The 18,518-nt window shown below is 37.7% G+C and overlaps 1 protein-coding gene across 1 annotated transcript in view; it reads right to left on the bottom strand.

The window, feature by feature from the left end:
* Positions 1 to 13,900, bottom strand: part of LOC104213947 (DExH-box ATP-dependent RNA helicase DExH11) — a 34,528-nt gene extending 20,628 nt beyond the window's left edge. The window contains exons 1-5 of the mRNA XM_070168424.1: positions 13,574 to 13,900; positions 2,445 to 2,702; positions 1,872 to 2,132; positions 1,701 to 1,769; positions 1,440 to 1,515 (exon numbers count right to left, since the gene is read on the bottom strand). Of these exons, the coding sequence (XP_070024525.1) occupies positions 1,440 to 1,515; positions 1,701 to 1,769; positions 1,872 to 2,132; positions 2,445 to 2,702; positions 13,574 to 13,708 (799 nt within the window). The 5' untranslated portion in view covers positions 13,709 to 13,900. The remainder of the gene's footprint in view (positions 1 to 1,439; positions 1,516 to 1,700; positions 1,770 to 1,871; positions 2,133 to 2,444; positions 2,703 to 13,573) is intronic.
* Positions 13,901 to 18,518: the final 4,618 nt, after the last annotated feature.

Genomic DNA, 18,518 nt, shown 5'->3' with positions numbered 1-18,518 from the left:
AAACATTTATACTTTGCAGAAACTCAGCGGATAACAGCACAGTTATGAAGAGTTACAGATCCGATGGGGCACCAGAGACTAGCAGCTGCAACTCCAATGCAAGTTTACTAGAGTTCTTGCAAATAGATAAGCAAGATGATGACTCAAATGAGACGGAAACACAAATTGAGAGAATAAGAAAAACTGTTCTTGTCCTCATTAACACTTTGATCTTTGTCTTCTCTGAGAACACATAGAGAAGGTAATTCTTTCTCTAATAATTAACTTATTTCATAGTAGCCCATGATTCAAATATAAACAATGGTTTGATAACATTGCTCTAATCTTCCTCTTTCTCCTATTTTCAACTAGAAGCATCACTTCTTCTGTAAAATAAAATTTAGAAAAAGTATCAAACTATGCATATGTTACTCCACCTTTCAATATCTCCTTTTCCATCGTTACTACTTACTAATTGTTGAAGTGTGTGACCAGATCTCATCTAAAGGTTTAACCTGTTAGAGAGAGCACACTTTTATTTGCTTAATATATATCAACATGCCCCCTCACATGCGGTCCTAATTCTTTTTCACGGACCAAGCACATGTAAATTCTTGTTGATAATGAGTGGAAGTGAGTATCGAACCCAGAACATCAGCCTGCTCCGAATACCATGTTGAAATGTGTAACCATCTCATCTAAAAAAACTAAGTTTGTTGGAGAGAGCACACTATTATCTACTTAATTATATATCAACATTAATTATCAAGTTTGTATCAGACTGAATGAACCACTTCCAACAGCTCAATAATTCTGGTGTGCAGTTACTGTTGCACACCAAAATAAATAAATAAAAGTATCCTCAACATAAGTTTTAGATGAAGTGGTCACACAATTTTATATGATATCAAAGTAGGCAAAGATCCAAATTTTATATGATTCAAGTCTCACAGCCACCAAAACAAAGACTAAGGCCCGTTATGAAAGGAAGTATTGCAGATTTAACTGAATAAATAAATGAACACCCTATCTAACAGCTTAAACTTTTAAATGAAGTGGTCATACAACTAAGGTATTTAATAAAGTCGGACACATCACGAGACAACTCCGTATTTCAACAAGCAGTCACAATTTGGACGGTATACACTCCCATGTTTCTACGGGCACCTCCACAACCTTAGCATATGATGGTCTTAAATAAACATTTCACTTTTCTGGTATGGAAACTGCTTTCCCAACAAAAGGAGAAAAAAGGAAAAAATTAGCTTCAAGGAGGAATGCGTGGTATATAAGCCACGCTATCCTAAAATATTACATGTTTGCTATATGTACCAGAGAAAACAAACTAACCCTGTACTAGCTAAATTGGTTAGGTTGATCTACAGATATTTGATTATGAAATCACTCTTCAAACGCAAGAAACATAAAACAATCAAAAGAATTGTCTAGATAATACAGACCATCTCCAACAAACTCTGTGACATCCTCTTGCCAAGCTTTCTTAAACAAGTCATCAAACTGCACGGATAACTCACTCTGCAGATAGCCAGACAGAGATGCTTATCAGAAAACAAGAAGATGAGGACAAAATTACTTGACCCATTCCATAGCAAACCTGACGAGCAGACCTAGGTGCACAGTTCTTACTTGATAGGATGGAAATACAAAATATAGATGTCTGTATTTTATATAAGAAAACTTGAGTTCATACTGATACTGACCAGTTTCACCTCCACTGTGTTCGTGACAGCACTCTGATCCTCATATATATTCCATGAGAAGGAATGCGTCTCCATTAACATAAGAATAAGATCCCTCAGAACTTCATGTATACAGAGAATAGAAACTTAATCAAGAGCTCTTCAATCGTTAAAAAAACTCAAGCACCTTACCTTAAGATCACCAAGATCAGGCCCTTGCTTAAAGCTTGGAGGAGCGGTTTGGGCAGGACCACCATTAAGCACCTCCCTTACCCATTCACCGTTGGTAGCACCATCAGGAACAACTCTGCCCAATGAAGGAGAATCATCCAAGCCACCAGGTCGAAAAGGACGATTATTTATGCTTCCTCTAACGAAATCCTTTGGTGGTCCAACAATACGCGGCAAAGCCCCAGAATCCTCAGTTCCAACTGTAAGTTCAGATACATCTCTCTGAGAAGTCAGAAATTAGCCAAAAATTGTCATGATTAGCAACCAAAAAAAGGAAATTGTCAGGCACTGAAATTCTCCAGTAGTTTTAGTATGGAAAGGAAATGGAAAATCAGAAGTAGTGAAAGAACTTGTTAAACCATGAACACTTTTTTCTTGTTCCTTTTTGTAGGGTTGTGGTTTTTTTTTTTTTTTTTTTTTTGGGGGGGGGGGGTGTGTATGGAGGCTGCTTTGACTTACTCGTGATTGTCTTATACCGAGCTAGCAACTAAATCAATAACAAGTTGATAAAATGAAAATGCAAATTCTAAATACCTCCTCTGAGTTTGGCTCCCATCTTCCATTATCCAATCTGTCCCTCTGACGTCTAAAAGGCACTTCCCATGTTGGAACAACAACAGATCGTGGCAAAGATGGATCTGGAAGGATTTTAGCTCTTTCAAACCAATCAAACTCCCACTGCCTTCCGGCTTTTTCGGGAGAAAACTCATCTGCATCCAGCTGAGGCAATAGATACTTCTCCCTAATATATTCTTTTATTGTTTCAGGTGTTTCCTTTGGAAATGCAGGCGGCTGAAATGACAGTAAAATTGATCGTAAACAGTTTTTACTATTTTGTTTTTAAGAGGAATGGAAATGAGAACTGATATGGAGTGAGTACTGGAGTTAAAAATTTCAAATTATACATCAAGTAGAGATGTCATTATTAGGGAGGTTGACAAAAGGTAACAATTTAAGTTATTCATATAACTGGAAATATTAAATATGGATATGCTGCTAGTATATAAAACTCCGCTTGAAAGTCCTTGGCCTTATAGGTAGCAATTCAAAGAGCTATCAACCAATCAACTACGCCTCAATCTAAGATTAGACTGGCCGGCTATCTGCATCCTCTGTACCTATTCCGCTCTATCCAAGTACATTCTATTTCAATACCAAATATTTTGCCTTTTAAGAAAAACTAGGGATTTTCTAAAACTAGAGCTTCTTCAAATCTTCCACTTACAAAGATTCCTAGAGTCGAAACCCAAAAGCTAGATTAAGATATTAGAGCCAGAAAAAATATACAGGCTTCAACTAGGGGGGATTCCAGAAAGGTTAACCAAACAGTTTGCAGGATATTATTATAAAAGCAAATTAGAGGGAAAGAGACAATCAAACTAGGTCATGTTTTAAAAAGCTTGATCACTAAGAATTTAGTGCAAACAACTGACCTTCCTTGTTCAAAGTGGTTGGGAAGTTCTCTCCAAACTACTAGGTCAAGGGTTCAAGACGGGTAACCGGTCTCAAAAAAAAATTATTGCAAAACTTATATCTCTTGCTATTGAGTACATATCAAGCATTTGGCGGGTTGTTGCTTGATCGGATTAATATGGACTTGAAAATCCAAATCAAGAAAGAACAGTTTTTGCTAACCAACCAATAATAAACAAAAAGTTGGATCCCTGGCTGAAGATACACGCACATGGACAGATTGAGATTCCAAAACCTCAAGAGTTAACTAGTGCTTCTTTGGAATAAATGAACAAAACTTGTTACGTCCAAGCATGCATCAGAAATCAATAACAAAATAAAAACCCCAATATTTTTGTAGACAAGAAAAGGAAATTCATTAATTAAAACCACATAAGTGAGCAACCGGAGCCACAATGATAGCACCGCAAGTAAAAGGTAGCATTTGATTCAAGCACATTCCCTCAAACAGGTTCAGCATAGCACACTCCAAAAGTGACTGACTTGACTACAACAACATTAAGAGTCAATGTGTCCTCCAAGAAAAACAAAAATCTACCAAGAAGATCAAATCCTTCTGGCACTATAAATTTAAATTCAGAAAAATTGTATCATATCAAATAGAAATTTTTTATTGGTATTATCAAATAGATCCCCAGTTTTAACTGTAGAAAGGTAGATAAAGGATAACTATGGACCAAAGGTAATCTACAAGTGGAAATGCAACTGAAAAGGAACCATGAATAAACAATATTTTTTAGAAAAACTAGTGAACCTTATCTTTGCTTATTAAAAAAAGGAAAAAATAAAAGTAGTGAACCATTAACCACTTTACAGGATCAGGAGGACAGACATAGACCAAAGAGATGAATTCCCTAGGTTGTTCAACAGTGTGTTAGTAACTGCACCATAGACTTGTTCATGTTATAGAAGACCAGACTTATTCCTTATCACTTTAGACTAGACACACTTTAGACTAGACCACTACATGCTAAAGTAACATATTCACAACCTCTTACCGACCAGGACAGATTTTTGACATGTAATTCACAACCCAAGATGTTCGTTGCACCCTCCTTTTTCAGTATGACAGCTATGAAGGAAGCATTGAGACTTTTTTCAAAACTCCCCGGTCTCCTGAGATGCAGTAATGATCTCCATAATCTCTCCTTTGACCGTGTTTCAATACCATTAGAAGAAAGCAATTGTGAATCCATTTGGTTCCGGGTTTTATCACCTGAACATCTCTCTACCGCCTCCCTCACCTCGTCTTCCGCAATTGCCCTCTCCAATCACTCCCTCTTATGCTCACCTATTTGATTGAACACTGACCCTCCCAACTTCAGTATTCAATCGTTCATAAAATCTCAGTATTACCCCTTACCTCCTCTCCCTCATATTGGACCTCATCCACTTTCATAGACCATAAAATTTCTCCTCTTATTTGCTATCGTTACCCTATGGAGGAACTTTTATTTGAGTCCCCCTCTTCCAATCACAAAGCTCTCAATTTTTGTCTCTGCTAAGAATTAGGAAATTGTTAATATGGAAAGAGCCCATTGCTAGTAAATATGGAAAAATAATCCTATATTTGTGTAATTAGAAATAGGAATTACTAAAGATTCTTCCTTTCTTAGAATTGTTTCTGATCACTATTTAAACTCCGAAATGCTAAAGGGAATAATCTAGTCATTCATTCCCCAAAATTTCTTCTTTTTCTCTCCGGTATCAGTTGGCCAATATTGTTACAACGTAGAGTTGTGAAAAGCGGTTGCTTCCTCGCTTAAAGCGAGAAGCGAAGCGAGGCGACCAACTCACCGCTTCAGCTATCTGAAGCGTAGCAGGTATGAAAAAGCGGTCGCTTCCCGCTAAAAAGCGAGAAGCGACGATGCGAAGCGAGAAGCGACGATGCGAAGCGAGAAGCGACGATGCGAAGCGAGAAGCGACTGAAGCGAGCACTTCTCTGTTTTAAAGGGCTGCCTAATTAAAATAGCTGTTCTTTTATTAAAACATATCGACCAGCACTCCAGCAGCAACAGAGAAAGAAAGAGGCGACTAGGGTTCCAAGTTTTCTACACTTTTCAACTTCAAGATCATCTCCAGGTATGTGATTTCTTCTTCTTCCTCCTCCTCCTCCTCCTCCTCCTTCTTCTTTTTCTTTCACTGTTTCAGCGTCCAAATAGCAGCGAAATGCTGGCGAATTTTTTTTTCCCTTCGGTTCTTCTTTCTCATTCTTCTCCTCTTCTTCTTCTTCATTTTCTTGCATTGTTTTTTCGTTTGAAATGCTGCCCATTTTTTATTGGAATGGTATATTGCCCTTCCTCTTATTTTTATATCCTCTTATTTTTATCCTTTATTCCTAGTTTTTATTGCCCTTCCCTTCAGTATTTATTTCAATATTTTTTTTTCAAATTCCACTTCACTTCGAAAAAGCGAGCGCTTTGCTTCTCGTTTTAAGCGAAAAGGGGGTTGTCGCTTTTCCTCGCTTCACGCTCTTCACAACAATGTTACAACGTCACTCCAATGCTCCAAAATTGAATATATTCGTGCAAGTTAGGAGCATACAATATGTATGCTCCAACTTGAGGGGGAGTATTAAGAATTAAGAAATTGTTATAGAAATAGTCCATTCCTAGTAAATATGGTAAAATCCTTATAATTGTTTAATTAGAAATAGGATTTACTTCCCCTTTCCTTTATCGGATTACTTTCATTTCATTTTTTAGGATCACTTGTAAACAATATTAAGACCCCGGCATGCTTGAGGAAATAATCGAGCCAATTATTCCCCAAGTCTTCTTCTTTATCTTTCGTTTACAATTTCCAACTTATATCTTGAGCTATTGCTGATGTAGTTGTCTTTCTTCACATCCTCCTTCACTTTTTCACTCTCCTCCAATCTCCTCGCCCCTTTTGCCCTCTCAACTTCTCTAATTCATTCATAAGCTTTTGCATCTTCATCTCTACCCTCCCAAAAACCTCCATATTCCACACCTTTATGTCCCCTTTCAATAATTTTGAATTTCTGCGACCGGGAATGATGGTTTGCCCATGACTACATATCCATTCCCCAGCCTCCCACTCTATCTCCAAAGTCCGTTTTTCTAGCCACGTGTTCTCAAATCTGATAGGCGGCTTGGTCGAAATTACCTTCAGCAAGAGAATCTTTAGCACAGTCGTAACCAATTCCATCCAAGAGGTCAACACTAAGAATCTGTCCAGTCTTGATTTTAATGTTCGGTCCTCTACCCTAGACAATGAGAAACTAGCTCTATCAAAAGAAAATCAATAAAAATGATTATCGATGAACTCTAAGAGCTCCTCAATTGCCTTTGACATTGTTTTACACCACATCATTCCCTCTGAGAACCTAATAGTATTGAAGTTCCCCCTCTCCCCCAAACACCTACAGAATATCTTATTCCACTGTAGAGGTGGACAACTCCCAAAACTTCTCCGTCAGCCCCTCCTCGTCGGCCCATTCGGCTCTCCATCCTACCACTCTTTCCCCTTACACCTCCTCCCATGCACCATAGTGTTATCTCTTCTTTCATGAGATTCCGCCTAACTCTTTTCCTTTACGCTTATATCCCCTTTCCCAACATTGCTTACTTTTCTTGACTCTAATTCATGTCAACTAAAAGATCAATGACTTTGTCCTCCTTCTACTCAAACGAACACCCAACAATTCCTCAAACTTTAGAAATCTATTCCCTCATCCAATTAGTCATTCTCTACCCCCTTTCGATGATAGTTAATGGTTGAGCATTCTCCTTTACCCTTCATATTTTCCCCCTATCTACACCTCCCCCTCCATAGGAACTCCCCTTGTTTTTTAGAGCAAGAAGCGCAAAAAACCGACAGGGGCTCGCCTCACTTCAAAAGCGAAGCGCACGCTTCATTGAAGTGAAGCGCAGTTCTTAAAAAACATAAAGTAAACCTTGCAAAGAGATAATACAAATAATCAAAAAATTCAATTTAAAAACTTACCACAAAATCCTCCATAAAGCATAGGATAAGCAAAATCAAAACCACTAAATTACTAGAATCAACATCTTATTCTTCTACTCTTCTGGTTCTTCAAGATTGTCAAAATCTTGAACTCCTCCTCCTCCTCCTCTTCCTCTTCATGATCACTTTCATCTTCATCAATTAGGGATCGACTTGTAGTACCCACACTTTTTCCCTTCCTATTCGAGCTTGAACTTGAAGTATTCCTCCTTAAACCATAAGGGTTCTCCCCAACTCCACTAGCCTCCACAACGTCAGCCCAAGTGAAATTAGAGTCACCATCAAATACTTCTTCATCTTCACAATTTTCGGGAATTCCGATTAGCCACTCATTAGCCTCATCAATATTGTCCAAAAGAATTGGATCAATTAGATGGCGGTGGTTGTAGCGATGCCTCAATGCTCTATTGTATTTTATGAATACTAGATTATGGAGGCGCTTCAAGGTTAGTCGATTCCTTTTCTTTGTATGAATCTGCAAACAAGATGTGTCACTAATTAGTAGGAGTTAGGGCAATTGAGATATAATTTACTTTATCTTAATACACGAAATCGTTCTTTTTAGTTCTCATGTGTTCAAAAACGCTCCAGTTCCTTTCACATCCGGATAAGCTACAAGTTAAACTTAGAACTTTGATGGCGAAAGTCTGCAAATCGGAGTCTCTGCACCAAATTGGTCCTACCACTCAACTATAGAAGTGGAAAAAAATTATTCAAGAGTTAATAAGTATAAAAAATACATTAAAAGTTAGAGCTATAAAATATAGAATCACTTGGTCACCTGACGCCTTCGTCTTTCTTTGTTTAAAAGCCAGTCGCAGCTTAAAAAATCCTTCGGCTGCCTTGTAAATAGCAAGTTCATCTACTATATTTTCTTCCGGCTCATCATCTTGGGCCAACTTAATAACACACTCAAGGAACCCATTCCACACTTTTTTAGCCAGTGAATTATTCTCATACTGATAATAAAAGAGTGACGGGTTCAGAATAAATCCAATTGCATGCAAAGGTCGATGAAATTGTTCTGTCCATCTTGAATCAATGATCGGAAAGACCTTTGCATATTTCTGCTCATCATTGAATGTTGCTTGAATAGCCTCCTTAGCCTATATATAGCTTCATAGAGGTAGTCCATTGGTGGTCTTTGCTTCCCATCCACCAAACGGAGTACTCTAATCAATGGGCCACCAATTTTAAGAGCATGAAGGACATTATTCCAAAAAGAATAAGAAAGAATAATGCATATAGCTTATTTCCCCAGCTTCCTTTGCAAATTTACTTTTGTTCCATTTCTCTGAATTGAACAACTTTCTCAAATTGGCTTTTTGCAAGTGGATACTATGCAAAGTCAAGAAAGCAATGGCGAACCTTGTCTTGCTTCACCAAATTTTTTTGTTTGGTGAATCTTCTCATCATATTCAATAATAAAGGATGTTGAGCAATATAAGAATGTACCTTAACGCCCTAGCCAAAAACTGCAGAGAAGGGTTCTTCCTTGAAAATGTCCCCGACCATTAAGTTGATACAATGAGCCGCACATGGAGCCCAATAGATATTCGGGTATGCTCCTTGCACCATACCACCCGCTTTAGCATTCTCACTCCCATTATCAGTTACCACCTGAACAATATTGCTTGGGCCAATCTTTTCAATGGTGTTCTGAAACAAGGTGAACGTTTTGATGTGGTCAGTGGAAGCGTCGCTAGCATCAATCAACTCAAGAAACAAACTTCCTTTGGGAGAATTTACCAACACATCAATAATCAATTCCCAGTTCTTGTCGTCTACTTATCCATCATAATGGAGCATCTATACTTGTTCCACACAACTTTATGTTCCTCCACAATTTTATTGGTCTCCTCTACTTCCTTATTTAGATAAGAACCTCTGATTTCACGATAAGTGGAGGACTTCATTCTAGGTCCATATTGACCAGCGACCTCAATAAAGCCTTCAAAAGTATCAGTATAGTTGACACAATTGAAGGGGAGCCAGCATCATAGACGCATCGTGCAAAAGCTTTAACTGCATGATCCCTTAAAATATCCTTGGCAATTTTTTGCAAATTTTTTCCAAAACTCTTTGCTTCTGGCTTCTTTGGGAAATAACAATCTATAGGACCTTTACTCTTACTCGTACCCGTCGATTCATGGCTTGAAGGGATTGCATCTCTTCCCCGTTTTGTTGGAAGTCACAAATTAGCAGCTTCACCTTCTTCCATATCATCATCATCAAGATTCGTCACAAATGGTTGATGACATTTGATGTTTTAGCTCTTTCTTTTCAACAAAATTCTTTATTTCCTCCCTCACCTACGGCGGGCATTTCGGACAACTTGTGACGTTTCTATTGCCACTAATAAGATGGAATTTAAAGCGATAAATTCCAACCGTTGTAATCTTGTAAAAAACTTGCATATAAATTTGCACTATTCTTCTCATTAACTTTATCGCCATATCGCTAAGCCAGGTCTTTCTCTTTCGAACTTTGAAACATTTTTAATCCCTATTAAGATATAAGAAAAACAAACATAATGAAATAAAATAAAAACATACATACATATATATATACTGAAATCAGCAACACCTTAATTAAATTAAATTTAATAACTAAAATCAGTAACATTTCAAAGAAAGGGGAAAAAAACCTTAAAAAAATATAATAATTAAGTTTAATATACTGAAATCAGCAAAGCGGCAACATTTCAAAATATAATAATTAAGTTTATAAACTGAAATACACATAAAAATTAATAAATAAAGGCTAAATAAGAAGAATAAAAGGAAAAAAAGAAGAAAAAATACATTGCCTGCCCTAGCAGTGAGCAGTAGTCGATGCCTCGACGCGAAGAAGAAGAAAGAAGAGAGAAAAAAATGAGAAGAAGAAGAAAGAAGAAGAAAATTACCTAGAGGCTGGATCAGCGAACCCTAGCAGCAGTCGATGGAAGAAGAAGAAGAAATGTCTTCGCTTTGGGTTGGGGTCTATGTTTTGAATAATAAAAAAAAGACCCAATCTTTTTTAAAAAAAAAAATTGACCCATTTAAATGAAGCAATCGTTTTTTTGCTTCGCTTCTCTGCATCGCTTCTCACTTCAGATATTAAAGCGCTCGCTTTTGTAAATTGATTTGCTTCAGCTTCAAAAAAGCGATGGGTTGTCGCTTTTCGCTTAAAGCGAAGCGCTCGCTTTTTCAAACAATGCCAACTCCCCCATTTGCTTCCTCCAACTAAAGTCCCTCTTCTAAAGTAGAAGTTTTGGATAATTGTCTTAATCAACTGCAAACTACCAAAGGTCCTTGATGAGCTCCAACTAGCTCATGTCCTTTCTCATCACAAACTATCTTCCCCTATGTCTTGTTCTTATTTTGAGCTCCCATCGAGATGTCGGCACTAAATTCAAACGCCTTAAACCTAGCTAGTCTCCTCTCCATCTACAACAACACTAGAATTATGATCCCCGATCTCCGCCTTCAAAAGAGAAGAACTCAAGGATTTTTGTCCTAACCTTAAGGCACATGATCCCTCTTCTCTCTTTCCCCTTATGTTTTTTTAAGGTATGATTGTATTCACAATACAGTACAAAGGGAGTGTAGTAAATTCTGCACATGTGAGCAAAAGCCAAAAGTATGACCCCTCTACTCAACATAGGAATGTGAAAGCAATTCTCTTTTATTTTGGCAATCTGATTCAACATATTGCTCATGTTAGTGATCTAAGCCAAGGGCACTCATGTCTTTTTACCATATTCTTTTATTCTTTATTTCTCCCACATTAAATTGCTCACCACCTGTATTTACGGACGATGAGAACTCCCCCACTCTCACATGCACTACCTTCCTCCTTCTTTCCTCGTAATCCTTTCTCTTTCTCCTCCCTATCCCAACACACTCCTTTACCCCCAAAGGAAAGTGCTCAATCCGAAACTCCAATAACACCCTATCCCATCTCTCTGTCATCAATCACCACTGACACTGGTACACTACCTCCCTTTCTCACCAAAATTCAAGCCATTGACATGTCGAGCATGCTACATGTAGCATTTTGCAAAACCCCACACGTCTCCTACTTTTTAGAAAAATTAAAAACACCACATGTTTACTGTTAGCCCAACCAAGTGTATTGGAACTACGTCGCTAGCAAACTTGGGTGGATGCAGCCTGACATCTTGCTCCACCTTTCAAGCTTTAGAAAATTTCCACCCATCCATCTTTAGTTTTCAGAAAATACTCTAGTGGCTTGCTTCTCGTCAGAGAGTATGAAAAGGAACCTCACATAAGCCAACTCTCATGCCTGTAACACCCAATTTGTAATAGCTTCCGGCTAACCCACCCACTTTTCGAAACATCCTACTAAACATGTGCTCAAAAAGCTCTTCCTCCTCTTGGTATACTCACTTAAGGCCCTCAATGTTTGGTTCCTTGCCAACATCTTTCTCCAACAATTTTCATCAAATTCCAACTTTGGCCACATCATTTTTTTTTGATAAGGTAAATTGTATTAATCAAAGGGAGAAAAAACTCACATAAACAAGAAGTATACTAAAACGTTGAGAACTTTGGCCACATCATAACATCCTTGATGACAAAAGTTATGACTTTTCTTAACTCAATAGAAAAGAAAAAGTCCTTCTCTAGCCATTTCCACCCAACTTCAGGCAGTGAACAAAGAGGAAAACATTTGTTGGAAAAGCTGAAAAGTCATCAAAAACTATTGGAATTGTGTTGCCACTTTTCTGGTCATCAGATGAGGTCTGACATGGATGGTCAGACTCAATGATGAAAGGCAATTTCCCCAGAAGATGGAACGATGCCAGAATGTCGGTGGAAAAGTAAAAACATCAGTAGAACCTATTGGAAAGTCTACTATCGCTTTTTCAATCACTGGAGCTACTTCTAACCTCGCTGGGAAGACCGTAGGATGGTAAACGAGCTCATTGGAAGAAAAAATATCGTCGGAAAGTTGCACAAAAAAGGGCTCATGCGCCAATAGCCGCTCAAAAAATGTCTCTGTCAAGTGCGCATGTGGTTGCATATTGTCGCACGCGGCTTCCGGTGAATGTTTGGTTTGTCGTAGTTTGTCATGAGGCTCTTCCGCCTTGATAATGAGGTTGTTAGTTGAGAATAATTCTCAGGCGAGGATGTCTTCTCTCCCCTTAAACCCCAAAGGTTATTGGTTACATAAGGAGCATGAAACGGTCAAATAAAGTAGAATGGACTAAAAGTATTCATATAAACGGCCCAATCAATTTGAAACTAAAGGTAGATGTTTCTCTCGTTGTCATAAATAAGTTATATTAATTTAAATTTGTCCTTTCCTCTTTTTTTAGGCAATTAACTAACGTGCATTCACACAAAATTTGAAAAAATAAAACATAAAGATGCAAAATCCAGAAAATCATCTTGAATGTATAAATAGGGAGAGTGAAACAATGAATGTACAAAAAACTAAGTGATTTCTTCCCCTATACCTAAGCCTTAGTTGACTAAGTTATCCAGTAGTAAATCGGATCTAATACAGGTTTCACGTGTTTGACAAAACTCACGACTTCCGATTCAAACCCTTTTCACATGTGTGTGACTAACATGTTCAGATACCAAAGATCGCATACCTTGACAAAATAGAAAGTATCATACTATAAAATGAAACTTTTATGATGGAGCATGAACTAGCATAAAGGTCATTCCACGTCCACACATGTCTGTGCTGTGTGAGAGAGTGTGGGCATGCGAGAGACAAATGTTGGGCTCGACAAAACAATAATTATCATAGCATGGTGTCCTTCCCTGAGATGGAACTTTCATGCTGGAGTAGAGACTACCATGAAAGTCATTCCAGGTCCACACACGTTGAATATAGTTGTTAAGAAATAACGGAACCCAAGATAGATGACCCTCTTTCTACTCTACTTGTTCCAATCAATCTCCTTCCCCAAGAGCCAACCGCCAATTGCTCTCCAGTGTAGAACTTTTCTCTAACTTCATTCAAAATCCAGCCTTTTAGCTAACCTATCTAAACAATACTTCGCAACCAAACTAGAAATGTCTAAGGAAGCGCTCTTGGAATCATTTTTTCCACTACTATTGGATACATTTCGGTCATTATTCGAACCCTATGGAAACAAAAGCCTATATAGAAATTCAAATGATGCGCTTTAGCTCTAACTAAAATGAAAAAGGAGTAGTGTGGGTGAGAAAAAAACTTACGAGTATGAAGTCAGGAATCAAATTGAGAGGATTATCGCGTTCAACAGGAGGGAGCGGCTCGATCTTGAGGTGACCACTGTGCCCGGTAAACCCTATTCGAAATGATAATTCCTTTGCTGCTACTATCCGATCCATATTTTTATAATGTTCTATTTTTTTACTCTTCGCTTTCAGTTTTTGATTCTTTTACATGTTCAAACAAGTGTATCAGTGTCCTAATATATCCGGCGATGTTCTGCCGGAAAATGTGGGAAAGCGGTACGAAATTGCGCCGTTTCGGTGGTTTTGAAGATACTTTTGCCGGCGAAGGGTCACGGCGGGATGTTCCTTTATATACATATTTTCTTTCTTTTTCTTTTTTTACCTTGGAAGTGCAAAAGGTTTTGGGCCTAAAGATTTAGCACTTTGCCCCGTTTAATTTTATGAGTGTAACGTTTTGATACATGAACTAAGCGATTTTGCATTTAATACCCCCAATAGAGTTGTGAATGATTAGGGGTGGGCGTTCGGATATGAAAATTTCGGTTTGAATTTTCAATTTTCGGATTGAAGAAATGACAATTCAAATCCAATCCAAATAAGCTCGGATTGGATCGGATTTTTTAAATTCGGTTTCGGATTAATCAGTTTGGATATTTTGGATTTTCGATTTTGAGCTTATAAGTTGAGATGCTTCTCCTTTTTACAAAAATGTATATCCAAATGAAGTACTCATATTAAATTGCCTGAAAAGTTCCCCATTCTCACTGCAATCATCCAAATATATATTCAAGTAATGAAATTATTATCAAAAAATTGTAATAGAGAGATTAAAACGGCCGATACGAAGTAGCAACAGTAAAACTATGTCCATATAGAAAGTACTTTGACAGTAACTTAGTAATTAATATTGAATATATGAGATAATATGTGTTGGGTATGGTATTTGAACTTATTACTACTAGCATATGGATAATGGACTAAATATAACGTATAAAAATTTTGGATTTTCGGATATCCAAAAAAACGAAATATTAAATCCAAAAATAATAAAAACTAAATCCAAAATCCAATCCGTAATCTAAAAATTCAAACCAATAATCTAAAAAATTCGGATTTCGGTTTGAATTCCGGGTTTGCCCAAATTATGCCCACCCTTATAAATGATAACCCTTTTTTGCAGTCAATAAAAGGGTGTTCACGAAAAATCAAAAAATCTAACCAAATCAAAATATCAAATTAAATCAGATATAAAATCACTGTAGGAATGAAGTTGTTCGCGATAAGGCGGGTATGGCCTTTATTGAGGACAAGAAGCGGGAAGCGAGGCTTGGGTGGTGTGGACATGTGAGAAGGAGAAGCACAGATACCCCGATGAGGAGGTGTGAGAGGTTGACATTGGAGGGCATACGGAGAGATAGAGGTAGGCCGAAGAAGAAGTGTGGAGAGGTGATTAGGCAAGACATAGTGCAGTTTCAGCTTACCGAGGACATGACCCTTGATAGGAAGGTGTGGAGATCGAGGATTAGGGTAGTAGGGTAGGTGGTCTAGATTGTTCATACCGGTAATATTAGTACACACTCTCGCATTCTACTGGCTACCCGTAGGTTTCTTTGACTACCCGTCGTTTTCTTTCATTTTGATCATATTATTATCGTGTTATTTTTATGCTGCTTTTACATGGCTTTTTGGTATTTTCCCTCCTTGTCTATCTCTTAAACAATGTGGTGCTTATGTTTTCTTGAACTGAGGGTCTATTGGAAATATCATCTCTACCTTTACAAAGGTAGGGGTAAGACCTATATACACATTACCTTCTCCAACCCCCCACAGTATGAGATAATACTGGTATGTTGTTGTGGTTGCATAAAATCACCGTATGTTTGATTTGATTTGATTTATATTGAACAAGAAAGAACCGAATTGAATCGACATATAAATATACTTATTTTCTAGATAATTTAAATGTTGTACTTATAATTTTTGTTGTCTAGACAATTTGTGATTCTTACCTTCTTCTTCTTTTTAAGAAAAAAAGTTTTATTAGTAAATTGTGAGTACAGTTCTATTTTTATTTATTTCCTTGATTCTTCTCTTCGGATAGTTTTCCATGATTTGAGGACTTACGCAGCGTATTTCTCGAATATAGGATGATGCGGACTTTCTTGAGATGTATTTGATCTCCTTGAGGTGCTGTAGATGTTCTTAAACTATTTGATTGTCAAGAAATGTTCGGTCACATCTTGATCTCTTTGTAAATATTCCATGAGTTTATGGAACTTTCGATATGATCTCTTTATGAATATGATAAGTTTTCAATGTCTTTTCCTTATGTTTTGATAATCTAACAAACTTACTATCAAGGACCAAATAGGGAACCTGACATACTTGGGCTACACTACAAGTTAATAGATTCCAGCTAAATGTGAACTGCTATAGCTTTAGGGGATAGAGAACCAAACAAGGACCTCATACCCTTGTGATTCCCTCATAGCAGTACGAAGTCAATGGGACACAGCTGGAAGTGACGTGACTGTCTGCACTATTTTTGCCTGCGCTGCACTGTTTCCAGTGGTCATTTATTCCTTGACCAACTAAAGTGCTTACATCATTTCAAGTGATGTCATCAAGGTGTATCAACAATGAGTTTATATCAAAACATCACTTGAACACTTCAATTTCTCATTTCAAGCCTTTTGCAAAAACTGAGAAATCAATTCTCACGAGCTTGAAGAACAAAGTTAAATTCTACTACGGACCAGTTCCTAAAGTTGGTATTTTGTTGTCCTTAGTTGAGTTGTAACTTTGTAATTGTTCTTATTGTATCTCCTAAGTTGCTTAGCAAGAAACGTTGATTAGGAACCCTCTTATAAAATCCGTAAACTCTCTGAGTTTATGTTATGACTAGGTTTAGTCATAAGTTAAAGTCTTTGTAACTAGAGAGTGACAAAGTGGCTTGTGGTAAGAGTATCACAAGTTAGTTAAGTTGAATTCTTTGTAATTGAGTCATTACAAAGCGGCTTGTAATAGGTATTTACAAGTTAGTGAAGTTGAAAGTCTACAAGTGTAGGCCGTGGTTTTTATTCCCTTGAGTTGGGATTTTCCACGTAAAAATCACGTGTCTTATATACTTACTGTTTTATTAGCATTCTCAGTACAACCTCATAGAGGACCAGGTACTCTACTGTTTGGTGGACTCATACAAACTAACAATTGGTATCAGAGCGGGTTCCCCCTACCAGGCTAACACCTAGGAAGGATCCTTATGGCTGCTCCACCGAATTTTGAAGAAGGTCAATCTACATACCGACCACCTAGGTTCAATGGACAATACTATGGGTGGTGGAAAACAAGAATGCATGATTTTATCATGGCTGAGGATTCTGAGTTATGGGATGTCATATGTGACGGTCCTTATGTTCTAACAAAGGTACTGGAAGAACTTCCATTTTCAATGCCAAAAACCAGTAAAGAATACACCGACGCAGACATGAAAGCTGTGGAGAAGAATTCTCGTGCCAAGAAGATTATGGTATGTGGAATATGACCTAAAGAATACAATAGAATCTCCGCATGTGACACTGCTAAGGAGATATGGGAAGCTTTGCAAATAACTCATGAGGGAACCGCCCAAGTAAAACAATCTAAGATCGATATGCTCACTACCGAGTATGAACTCTTCAAGATGAAGGACGATGAATCTATTCAAGATATGCACACAAGATTCACCTCCATCATAAATGAGTTACACTCACTTGGTGAAACTATTCCTAGGAACAAGCTAGTGAGGAAAATCCTCAATATTCTACCTAGTCCATGGGAAAGCAAGGTGAATGCTATTACTGAATCAAAGGACTTGCAGGAGGTGACCATAGAAGAGCTGGTTGGAAATCTGAAGACTTACGAGATGAAGAGGAAGATAGACAGTGAAAGAAGAGAAACAAAGAAAGAAAAGAATCTGGTACTCAAAGCTGATAGCAATGACTCAAGTGAGGAAGACAGTGACATGGCTTACTTAACCAAAAGATTTCAGAAGATGGTCAGAAGAAATGAAAAAATGCTAAAAAGGGGCAGCTCTAGCAAACCAAAAAATTATGATCTCTATCATAAGTGTGGAAAGCCTGGACACTTCACCAAAGACTATCCTCTCTTGAAGCAAGAATTCTCCAGGTACAACCCTTAGAAAGTAGCTAAGAGGAACCCCGTTCCTCTCAAGGACTTCAAAAGAAAGAGTTATGCTGACCACATGGTGAAATAGGCATTTGCATCATGGGGGGGGGGTTCCTCTAGTGAATATTAAGATAAAACTGATGCTGGCGATATTTCCATGATGGCAGCTGAAAGCAAGGAAAATGAATATGACTCAACTTTTGCTTTGATATCCCAATCATATGATGATGAAGACGATGACCACAAAGAGGTAAATTTCAGGGATATACAGAGAAATCTGAAATCCTACTCTCCTAAGAAACTTATGTCTTTAGTTAATGTATTGATTGATGCCTATCATAACCTTGTGGAGGATAAGGATGACCCGATCTTAGAACTAGGGGAAGCTGATAAAACAAGAGATGATCTCTTGGTAGAAATTGCAGACCTAAGGAAACAATGGAAGGACTAGGAACTAAGTCTAAACCTAGAAATACTGGAAAAGGAAAAGAGATAGCCAGAGAGGAAGACATTAGACTTGAAAATGAGTTGAAAGCTGTGAGAACTAGGATGTGTGTTGAAACTGAGAAAAACAAGCACCTCCAAACTGAACTGGAAAGAGTAAAAAATGATCTTGAAAAGTCCCTAAAGTGGACCTGGTCCTCAGAAGCTATCACTACCATGTACACTAATAATGGTGGAAACAGGCAGGGAATAGGGTTCCAAAGGGAGAAAACTCCTTACAACCCTCACAACAATTATGTCATTGTTCCTAATAACTGGCTTTGTACCCACTGTGGGAATAATGGGCACTTTA

This window comes from Nicotiana sylvestris, chromosome 2 (assembly GCF_000393655.2).
Source record: "Nicotiana sylvestris chromosome 2, ASM39365v2, whole genome shotgun sequence".
In the NCBI taxonomy this organism is placed as follows: domain Eukaryota; kingdom Viridiplantae; phylum Streptophyta; class Magnoliopsida; order Solanales; family Solanaceae; genus Nicotiana; species Nicotiana sylvestris.
The sequence above is the reverse complement of the archived record's forward strand: the minus strand, read 5'-3'. Positions and strand labels throughout refer to the sequence as shown.